The sequence below is a fragment of the Lates calcarifer genome, unplaced genomic scaffold (genome assembly GCF_001640805.2).
Source record: "Lates calcarifer isolate ASB-BC8 unplaced genomic scaffold, TLL_Latcal_v3 _unitig_659_quiver_1863, whole genome shotgun sequence".
Taxonomy (NCBI): domain Eukaryota; kingdom Metazoa; phylum Chordata; class Actinopteri; family Centropomidae; genus Lates; species Lates calcarifer.
In genome coordinates, this window is record NW_026117882.1 from 19,871 (window position 1) to 30,707 (window position 10,837).

At 42.3% G+C, this 10,837-nt stretch overlaps 1 protein-coding gene across 1 annotated transcript; it reads right to left on the bottom strand.

The window, feature by feature from the left end:
- Window positions 1-1,512: 1,512 nt before the first annotated feature.
- Window positions 1,513-4,651, bottom strand: LOC108879436 (interleukin-17F-like). The gene is made up of 3 exons (XM_018670703.2): window positions 4,603-4,651; window positions 4,249-4,493; window positions 1,513-2,482 (listed from the first exon to the last, which is right to left on the bottom strand). Exons 1-3 carry the CDS (start codon window positions 4,615-4,617, stop codon window positions 2,224-2,226), a joined length of 519 nt encoding a protein of 172 aa, XP_018526219.1. The 5' UTR covers window positions 4,618-4,651; the 3' UTR covers window positions 1,513-2,223.
- Between the last annotated feature and the right edge of the window lie 6,186 nt (window positions 4,652-10,837).

Here is a 10,837-nt window from a genome sequence, read left to right on the forward strand (position 1 = left end):
CTAATTACTCTAAATATTGTTTGGCCATTTAGACTTTATACTTCTATTATTCCACATCAAATCTTTATACATAAGAAGTTCACTTCAACTCAATTTTATTTATAGAACAAACAAACATTAGCAATAATAATAATAATAATAATAATAATAATTGAGTAGTGGTGGCAGACCTGGATCGTGCAGCTCTGGGGTCAGAGACATCTACAGAATGAGGACAGAGAGGAGTAAACATAAAGTTAATCACCTCTCTTTGGAGAGAGAGGAGAAGTATCTAGTGCTTCATGGGAGTTTCCCTGGCAGTCTAGACCTAACTAGGGGATGGTTCAGCTCTAACTATAAACTTGAACAAAGAAGATGATGTCAGTAAACAGGGTCAGAAACTGTATTCGACAGCAAACATTTGATGAGTGCGATGCTCGAGCATCAGTGTGAAATGTAAAGAGGAACAGGTGAGTTACTCCCCCTCAGGTGGAGAATGTCAGGACGTGATCAGACTGTGTCAGTAACAGTCAACAGTTACATAAAGAGGGATGTTACAAAGCATAAACCCTCACTACACATTACACAGATAAAGGCACATCTGAGAGCTGGTCTATAGAGATGTAGAAAACACTGATGTGGTCAGATGAGTCTTCTGGCATACACCAAGAGAACAGCACAGGGCTGAAGGTCTGACCCCCACAGTGTGGGGGTCCAGGGGTTCTGTTATGCTGTGGGGGTGGTGTGATTTAGGTCAACTTGGCCCCTTAAAGAGAGGGGTCACTGCAAATAAATACAAAGTTGTTCTGAGTGATCATGTTTATCCTGTGATCAAACAGTCCTGATGGGAGTAGTCTCTGGCAGGATGACACTGCCCCCCTCTGGATGGTTTGATGAGTATGAAAATGATGTGAATCAGATGCTGTGGCCTTCACAGTCTCCAGATCTCAGTTAAACACCTCTGGGAGATTTAGGAGCAATGTGTTATTCAGCGCTCTCCACCACCATCATCAAAACATCAATTGAGGGAATATCTTTAAGAAGTTACCAGTGACTCTGCAAGCTGCTGCTGTGCTGTGTATGGACCTGTCGCCTCAGCTGCATATCAAATCCAGTGCATACAGCAGACTGAACATGGCAACTTCATTATATCTCAGAGACCCAGAGACAAGACACCCCAACAGCAGAAGCTCATGATGCCTTTATTGATGGTGAATGTCAGTGCTGCAAATTCCTTTACAGATCTATAGTTTGTACAGAGGGTTAGCTGGGTAACTGAGTATTTCATCATTGTTTGTTGTAGTCTCAATTGTGTATTTACAGTGTGATTTAGGTCAAGTCATAGTGTAAGCTGTGTGTAATTTTTGTGATGGAGTTTTAACTGAGATGGATTTTGTTTCTAGAAGTCAAGCAGATGCCTGCATCTCTAGCAGCTTTATCACCACAGTAGAAAACAGGTCTTTGACTTTATTATATTATCCATTTCATTTTCATAATGGTGTGATTTGACATCCTTCATCCTGTGGCCACCAACCTGAACACATTTTATATGATCAAATGATCGAAACCCTGTGATATCAGTGAGACTCAGCAGTTAATCTGTGTTCCAGTTTCAGCTTCAAACACAGAAACATTTTCTTTAATATTTCTCTTTATTTTGCTTCAAAGAAGCTCAACTTATTAAGTCCCACTGGGACAAAACCTACAAAATATAACCAACATAAATAAATACAAAGTCTTTCACTCATTACTCATTTCATACAAACCAAATAAATAGATATTATTCAGATATTATTAGCAGATATATTATTACCTTATAAAACTATACAATAGCTATTTTCCTCGATGACAAAGCCATCAATATGAAACCTAAAAGGTTACATTAGCTGCATTATGCAGAGCTGATACAGAAACAGACAGGGTCTACACAGACCTCTACACACACGACTGATGTAATGATTATGATGTCATCACTTCGACAATAAATAGGCACAATAAACAGGCTGATAAACAACAAACAGCCCGGTAAATCATCCCTGGGGGGTCAGCTGTGTATAAAGATGTGGTGCTGTAATGGGTCCGAGTCCAGCTCCCATCAGAGAGCCTGCTGGATCAGGGTCCCCTCTGAGCCCACAGTCCACTGACACCCCTGAGTTACACTTCCAGAAAACTTGGTGGATTTTAAAGCAAAGACAGAATGAGCTGTAGTGTGCCAGTGTGACAGCAGGTCTCCACAGGTCTCCTCTAGGACGAGGTCCTGATCTGCGGAGGCACAGCACAGGCACAGCCCACAGTCACCTTCACAGTGACTGGCTTCAGGTGGTACTTCTTCCCATCGCAGCAGAGCTCCCTTTTGAGAAACACCCTGCTCTGCTCTATGGGCACTGAGTTGTAGTCATGGCTCTCCACTGGGGGCTTCTTGTCCTGGATCAGGATGCACCCTGCACACAGGCACTGAGCCTCCGTGTAGGTGGAGGGAAAGTGATCTGGCTTGGTCCTAAGTCTGGAGAGGAACAAGAAGACTCAGTGAGCAGCTGATCCAGAGACAGGGAGGAGATGTGACTGACGAGTCAAAATCTGGAGTCTCTGACATCGACAAATAAAACCAAGCAAAATGAAAAGTGTTTTTTGGAGATACAGGGTTTTCACAGCAGGCAAATACATTCCACATGTAGTAATCTGAGAGTGAGCAGGGCACCCTGCATTATCATGGAGCAGATTCAGGCTGACAAAGGAGGTAACTGACTGAGATCCCCAAACCACCAGGGCCCCTGTGGCCCTGCCCTGCAGTACTCTGACCCTTTACCTCATCAGAAATACTAATACAACAGTATAAAAATACACAAACAGAAATATTATCAGCAAAATGTAGTTAAAGTAAATCCCTGCACTCTGTGTTACATCTCACTGTTAGCACTGAAGTGTTTCAAATACAAGGAACTTGTAACAGGTGTACTCAGTTGTTTTCCTCCTCTGCTGTCCTGTGTCAGGATCTGATCTGATCTCCATTACTATTTCAGTCTGGGAGCAGGTTGATGAATAAAGCTGTGAACTAATTGAGTTGAGGTCTGGCAGGACTCTAGGGAAAATAACACACTTTCATTTACAGTGAGTCATGTGTCTGAGACTCCAGGAGATTAAAGCAGCCCGTTTCTGATAATCAGTTTGTTGTTGAAGGAGCTGTGAGGAGGACTGAGGCCGCAGAGAGCGGAGGATAGCGCCAGGTAAACAGGAAACATGTGGTCTAATAGTCCAGTGGGCGGCAGCCCGGCAAGTAATAAACTGATTAGAGACGCAAGTTTCACTGAGTGATGTCATTCACGTCATTCCCAGCGGATATGAGCCAACAGAGCTGCGGTCAGTGGACGGACTTTCCCCCTCTGGATCCGGGGTGTGGTGCACACCAGCGTCATCTGATTTCACCAGATCCCTGAGGGCTGGTGCAGGGAGGCGGGGCAGGACTGAGCTCACTCTGATCTGTTATTGCTGAAGCTTTATGAGGCTGAATGATAGTTTTATGGCTTTTCGACTTTTTTCCACCATGCAAACAGCCTGTCTCTGTGTGTGACGGCCTTCTGTTTTAACTGTCTGAAAACTCTCAGATATAATCACAGAATCTAAATGACATAAGCAGAGGTAGGTCTGTAATTAATAGATGATTTCATGTTACAAAGCTGTGCGATGATAAGACTGAGTTTCTCGTCTGGTGGAGTTTAAACTCTGCATATTTAAATGTCCACAGCATCGCCACCTCATCCCGCTCCCTCAGATCGTCCTCATCCATCCACCTCACCGTGCCCTCTGCCGGCCTCAGCGCCATGGAGCAGAGCTTTCGCTCTGGAACTCTCTGCCACCAGCCCTCCGAAACATCGACTCTCTGTTTTCAAATCCAGACTCAAAACTCATCTGTTTAAGATAGCCTGCTCACTGTAACCATTCCTACTGCAACTGCACTGTCCTACATTTCTTTTGTTGTATATTGATTTTACTCATTGATGTTTTATTGATCATTGAATGAGTGTCTAGAATTATTATTATTATTGTTGTTGTTGTTGTTGTTGTTGTTGTTGTTAGCTCACTGAGAGTCTGTGAATTTCACTGGAAGCTCATCTGAACAACAACAATCACAGAGGAAGATAAAAGTTCCCCCTCAGCTCAGTGTTCACATCACAGGCTCACCACGTGACGTTTTCAGCTGACGATCACCTGTTGAGCTACGGGCTCAGTTTCGTTCCTGCGCTATATGAGACAGGCAGCAGGTTTACTCACATGTATCTCCAGGGGGACAGGGATCTGTCGCTCAGGGCCTGAGGCTGCTGCTGTCCGTAAAGCGCCACGGGGCAGGACACAGGTGAGTCCTCCGCCGCAGCAGGTGAGGACTCCGGGGGCTGCAGGTAGTGGGTCCTCAGCTTCCTCTCCGCTGCCTCACTCAGCTCGTGCTCATCATAACACCGGTGCATCCTGGTCATGTTGCACGTCCACACAGGCACGAGGAAAAGTCCGAAGATGAGAACCTGTGGCGGGAAGGTGTGGGGGGGAGGAGTAGACAGAGGACTGCTGTAGTGATGGGGAGGGAAAGAGCAGCGGGTATCAGCCATCCCGCCCTGCCTGTGTCTCACTCACCTGCTTCATGTCCATCCTCTGTCTCTGCTCTCTGACTGTTAACAAGGAGGTCCTCTGTGCTGTCACTGGCCATCATGCTCAGCCGACCTGTATTTATGTAGCTACCTGGGAAAAACCAGCACAGGATGAGGAAATGGAAACGGTATTTAGTTCCTGGACTTCCTCTTTGTCGAGGGAAAGTAGCCGAACAGAGGAAGGTGTGAGAGCTGGTCATGTGCTGTCAGAGGAATGCAGCAGACACAGCTCAGCCCAGGAACAAACAAACACACACACACACACACACACACACACACACACACACACACACACACACACAGGTGGTAGCACAGGAAACCATAACATAAGTGATAGTGGAGCTTTCATGTCAATATCTGTCTGTTACATCAGAGTATTCTGACAAACACCTTCATTACTGACAGTTTATTACCAGGTTATATTTCGTATGTTTATTAATGAGTCTGTGGTGAGCGAATCTCCATGCTCTGCCTCTGTGGGCCATCACTTCACAGAATGAGTTTGTTAGATATCATATTTCTTCATAGATTTGTTTAAGAGAGACGAACATGTTCATTGTTTATGTGTTCATTCATCCATCCATCCGTCCATTCATGCATTCATTCATTTGACCTGTTTATCTCAGAATGCAAATCTCTTCATTCATCTCAGTGTAAAAACAAATGCTTTATTTTCTCCTCCTCTCTGTCTCAGGGCACTCGTTATTTACTCTGACTCCTCAGAAATAAAAACACCTTCACCGTCATCTAAAAGATCTCATTATTTAGTTTGATCCAGATCTGGATCTGAGATCCATTTATTCAGAAAACAATTCAATTATTTCACTAAAAACAATAGACCAACAACATTTTATAGTTCATGTGTTTGTGTCATGAAGATAAAAACACACAGAGCAGCTTTCTGTCTGTGAAGAAGAATAGGGTGGACACTGTGTTTTACTTTATTATAGAGTCTGTTTTTCAGATAAATGTAAAGATCTTTAATCTAGTCTCAGAGTTCAGAGAGAAACCTGAGAATCATTTAGAAACTCCACATCTGAATCACACTGTCACTCGATGACGTAACTTGTTTGAATACAGAACTGTAGATCTCAGGAGACCAGGTCCCAAAATAGCAGCATTTATTTTTATTTTCTTTCACCTCTCAGTTGTCCCAGTACCTGACAAGAGATCATGTCACAGCTATTGTTAGACAACCTCTGTGGTTACAGGCATCTTTGTTATTTAACAATACAGCAACACAACTCCATTGTCCTGCACTGTGGACTGCCGTGCAACACACACACACAGACACACACACACACACACACACACTTATTGTGGATGATTAGACCTCTATTTCAGGTCACTGGACACAAAGTTTAAATAACATTAATTAGGGTCTAAGTTGCCAGAATCACAATGGGATGGCTGATGGTAAGAGATATGTACATGGTTCAGATTTTCACCAGGAGGAGGTGGAGTCATAGCAGAGTAACCAATGCCACCTGTGATCAGTTATTGTAAATAAATGTTCTGTATTTTACTCCTGAAGTAAAAAAAAGCAGTCAAACCAGCTGCAGCTGCTGCACCCACAAGTTTCACAGTGTGTTCAAACAGCAGCAACAGTGGAAGCAGAGGTTGATGCTTATGGGTCTGACTCATCACAAAGTGTACAATCTAATTATTCAACAGACAACAACTTTAAAGGTCTAAAGCTAAAAAAAAGTTTATTTGAAGGGGAAATGTAGCAGCTGAATGATGATCCACAGATGATACAGGAACCTGTACTGATGTGAACTAAATACATGAGGGCAGCAGCCACATTCTGTGGGGATGATGTTTTAACAAGTCTTTATTCAGCTTGTCTCCAGACCAGCACTTTATTAGGAATACCTCTCTAACACTGGGTAGTTGCTCTCTTTGCTCTGGATTCCTCCAGATGTTGGAAATTTTCCTCTGAGATTCTGCTCCATGTTGACATGACTGCATCTCATTTCTGCTGATTTGTCAGCTGCACATTCATGCTCCAGATCTCAGACAGACACACACACACACTGGTGTTTACGTCTACAGAGACTTGATCCTGTTGAATGATACTTACTGAGGGGACTGACCAGTGGAAAGTTAACTGTAAATGTCCCTAATACACTCACACTGACAAGAGGACATTCCCCTCTCTGAATAGATGGACCTTCATATTGATTAAATGTCCCACTGCACACTGATGTGTTGTTGTACAGTGTAGACTGTGGGTCTGCGACTCAGAGATCCCTCAGACAACAGAGGTGTCACAGCTACAGGACCCTCATACAAACCATGATCTGGTCTGAGAACAGTCTTCACAGTGTTTGATAATTTATTTAAGTGATGGTATTTTCTGTGGAGATGATGATTGATCTGATTGGTCTTATTGGTATAGGATGTGCATTCCTCTCTCTCTCTCTCTCTCTATATATATACATGTTTTTTCTGGTACAGTTGCAGACTGACCACCTGATCAAAGTGATTCCCCAAACTTTTATACAGAATGTCTCTCTGCAGATGTGAATTTCTCACATGTTTATTATTATCAGAACAATAAATGTTATATGTTACTAATAAACGGTTCCTGCATAAATCTCCTCATTAGATTACCAAGAATATGAACTGCTGTCACATCTGACAAACTTTCAGAGAGAGAAGTTGGGACTTCCTGAGCAGACTCCAGTCAGTCATCCTGGAGAAGGACTGCATTGTGACTGATGGAGGGACTGCAGGTGAGAGCACTGTTCAAACCAGAAACTTAAAAGCTGAGGTTCAAGGACATATCTCAGTATTTTACAGCAAACACAGTTTCTCTGTGATCCAGATGATTACAGCTGCTTTAACATCACACTGATCAGCTCCAGTGTGAGTATCAGCTAGTAGGACAGCTTTAGTTTCAGTTTAGTGGCATGTGCTGGGACGATGTCTCCCCATCACTGACAGACCTATTGACATAATGTGGGACAGTTTCCCTCTTGTAACCTTTACTTTGAGGCAGTGAAGGCAACAAATGCTGACAGAGCTGACACTGAAACTGGCAGACACTCAAACTGTTTATGAGTAATGATAGGGTTATTACACAAGTCTGGAAGTCCATTACACAAAACCACTTAAAACTTAGAAAGCAAATGAATGTGTCACTGTTTACAGTCTCTACAGCATAAGACCCTCCATCTTCAGATCATTGCTTCAGATGAGGAAAAACATCTGAAGTCATCAGAATATGGTGAAAATATCTGAGCTAAGACTTGAGCAAGATGCTGTTTAATAAAGATGTCACCTTGGATGATTTCAGTTGGATTCTACAGATTCAAGGACAGAGGGAGAGAGACCAGACCTGAAACTGAGTCTCCTGGAGGACATAGATCTAGATCTGAGACATCTGGAATAAAGAAAAAGAAAAAATGTGAAAAGGATAGAGGTGCTGAGTGGAGAGGAAGAGACAAGATGGAGAGAGAAAGACAGGAGGACACACTGTTTGGATGTCCATGTGCAGTAGACAAAATGATGTAGTGTTTTTCATGAAGTTTACAACTGTCTCATTAGCCCAATTTAACAAGGTTAAAGCTACATCCAGACCAAAGAACATAATATACACACAGACAGACTATGGTGGAATGTAATTAAATATGTTTACTCAAATACTGTACTTCTTTACCTCACTATTAGTACACTTTATGTGTTTATTCCACTACATTTATCTGACAGATATATTTACTGATTACTTTTCAGATTAAAGGAACCACTAGATTACACTATGTACTTTCTGCCAATAATGCTTAAGAACTTTTACTTTTACAGTGAAATTGAATCAATGACTTTTACTTGTAATGGAGTATTTTCCCCTTGCTGTACAGATGTGTTTCATTTTAAAACTACAATTCAAGCCTGAAAGCTCATTTACAATAGTCATAGTGTGGTGTTGTAATCCTGCAGCAGAGCAGGGTTTAGGAACTGACAGCTACCTCCAGATCTTCATTACCTCAGATGTCAGAGTTAAACTCCACACAAAAGCACAGCGTGAAATTTACTTCACATCCCTGAGTGAATCCACTGACTTTTACTTATTTATTCATTTTGCATCTCTCAGTCACCATCAAGGTAGTAAATTCAGCAGCTTTTTCCAAATGCAAATGATTCCTTTAAACATCACAGCATATTAATAGGGGCTTACAACTGTTTTATCTCATGTTATAAAGAATTTATTACCCAAGCAGGGGAGTTCATTCTCAGACTTCTCTCCGCATGTTATTGCTGTGGTTCCCATTTCCACCACATGATGTGACTTTCCATAGGGGATGGAGTGAGAGCTCTGACAGCCCTGTTTACTCACTCATGTCTGTGTTATGGAAAAAGTCTGGCTCAGACAAATGTCACAGTTTAGTGGGAATGCTGAAAGGAATCCTACATGCAAAACACATGATGCATCTGGAGAACACCTCACATACATAATCATTAGGTCCTGTGCTGCAGAGGACAGACTGAAGCTGGGCTGATCATTCACCTCCTCCCCCTCATGATTAAACTCTCTTATTCCATCCTTAATTCAACAAGTTTAAATGGACTTTTGTTATTAGAGATACATTTATACTTGGGATAGAAGAACTCTTGTCTGTTCAGTAAACCAGGTACATGGTTGTGAGATTCCAGCACTCCCACGGCAACCTGTTGTTGTTTGGAGGCTTCTGTATGCCAGCCTGCCTAGAAACTGAGGGTTTCAAATTAAGATAAAAACTGGATCTAACCAGGACAGGAAAACAAGTGGAAGGACCAGATACACAACAAACACTCCAACACGCTGGCCTCAACAGCTTTGCTAAATATAATATTCAACATATTAACCCTCTACGTACCATGTGCTAACATGCTAACATTTGCTAATTAGCATAAAACACAAAGTGAAGCTAGGGCTGATGGGAATGCTGGTAGTGTTGCAGGTCATGAAAAGATCTGTACAAACTGAATTTTTGAGCTGGAGATGGAGCTGGATGAACGGCCACAGGCTCAGAGTGATGACAGACAAATGAGAGTATGAACATGGTGTGGCAGGGACACGAGTGCTACACCATGAAAAATACAAAGGAAGAGACTTTTATTAGAACAGATGGCAGTTAGATCAAAAAGACATTTCACAAGACATTGCCATGATGAAGCAATCTTCTGAGAAAAGGGCTAGTACCAAAACCTGTGGCTGGTTCTCTGCAGCAGATTAGTTCAAATACCACAGATCAACTGTCAACAGGAGATTTAAGCCCTGAGTGAAACTGGTTATTTTTTGTATATATACTGTAAGCTCCACAGTCTGTACGCTCAACAATATGAATATGAATATACGTGGCTGCATATCTTCATTTAAACACCTGCTTCTTATGTCTTGCACGGTAAGAGAAAAAAAAAAAACCAGACTTTCTCTTTATCAAAATAGTTTATTTAGACTTTTGTCACAAAAGCAAGACATATCTTGTCTCTAAATGTCCCCATTCCACCTCTCATACTCCTCCAACTAAAAATGTGACACAAATAAAACATTGGTTTATTACTTAAGAAGAGCTAAGGAGAAAACTAAATGCTGCAGATTTAAAAAAAAAAAAAAAGTAATATTTCACATCACTATTGTCTATAATCATACGCATAAAAGAATCTGATGACTTATTTTTGTACAAGGTGTGACAGTGAACACTGACCTAAAACACAGAACAGACGAGTCATTGGTTAAAGACGGCCCCTGTGACCAGAGCATGGGCTAATGATTGCTTCCAGAGGGCCAAACAGGGATGCTCTGGAACTGGTGGATTTATACAAAGAGGCGTTGTGAAGCCCTGTAGGCGGTCAGGACCCTGTAGAGCTGACTCTACCAGTCACAGCACGCCACACACAAAGGAAGCTAAAGCAAAGATGTGAGAGAACGAGACAATAAAAAGGGGGCAGAAAAGACAGACACAAGTAGAATCAATGTGTATAAATCTGTTATTCATCACACCACATAAGGAGGATACTTCCTTTTCACTGGAGGAACGGAGATCAAGTGCACCTCACTGGCCTTCTGTTTCTGTAGAGTCTACAAAAGTACACTCCATTCCTGAGACGTCCCTCCCTCACCACACACCCACATGTTCCCTCCTGTTTCTCTGATGAGGTAAACTGCAGCCGGACATTCAAAGACTTTCACGGGAGCAGTTGGGTGTGGGATGAATGACGCTCTAGAATGAAGTGTG

Coding starts and splice junctions, on each gene's coding strand:
- LOC108879436 (XM_018670703.2), bottom strand. Junction 2,483..4,248: donor CTGTCCCCCTGGAGATACAT/GTGAGTAAACCT, acceptor GTTCCTCTCCAG/ACTTAGGACCAAGCCAGATC.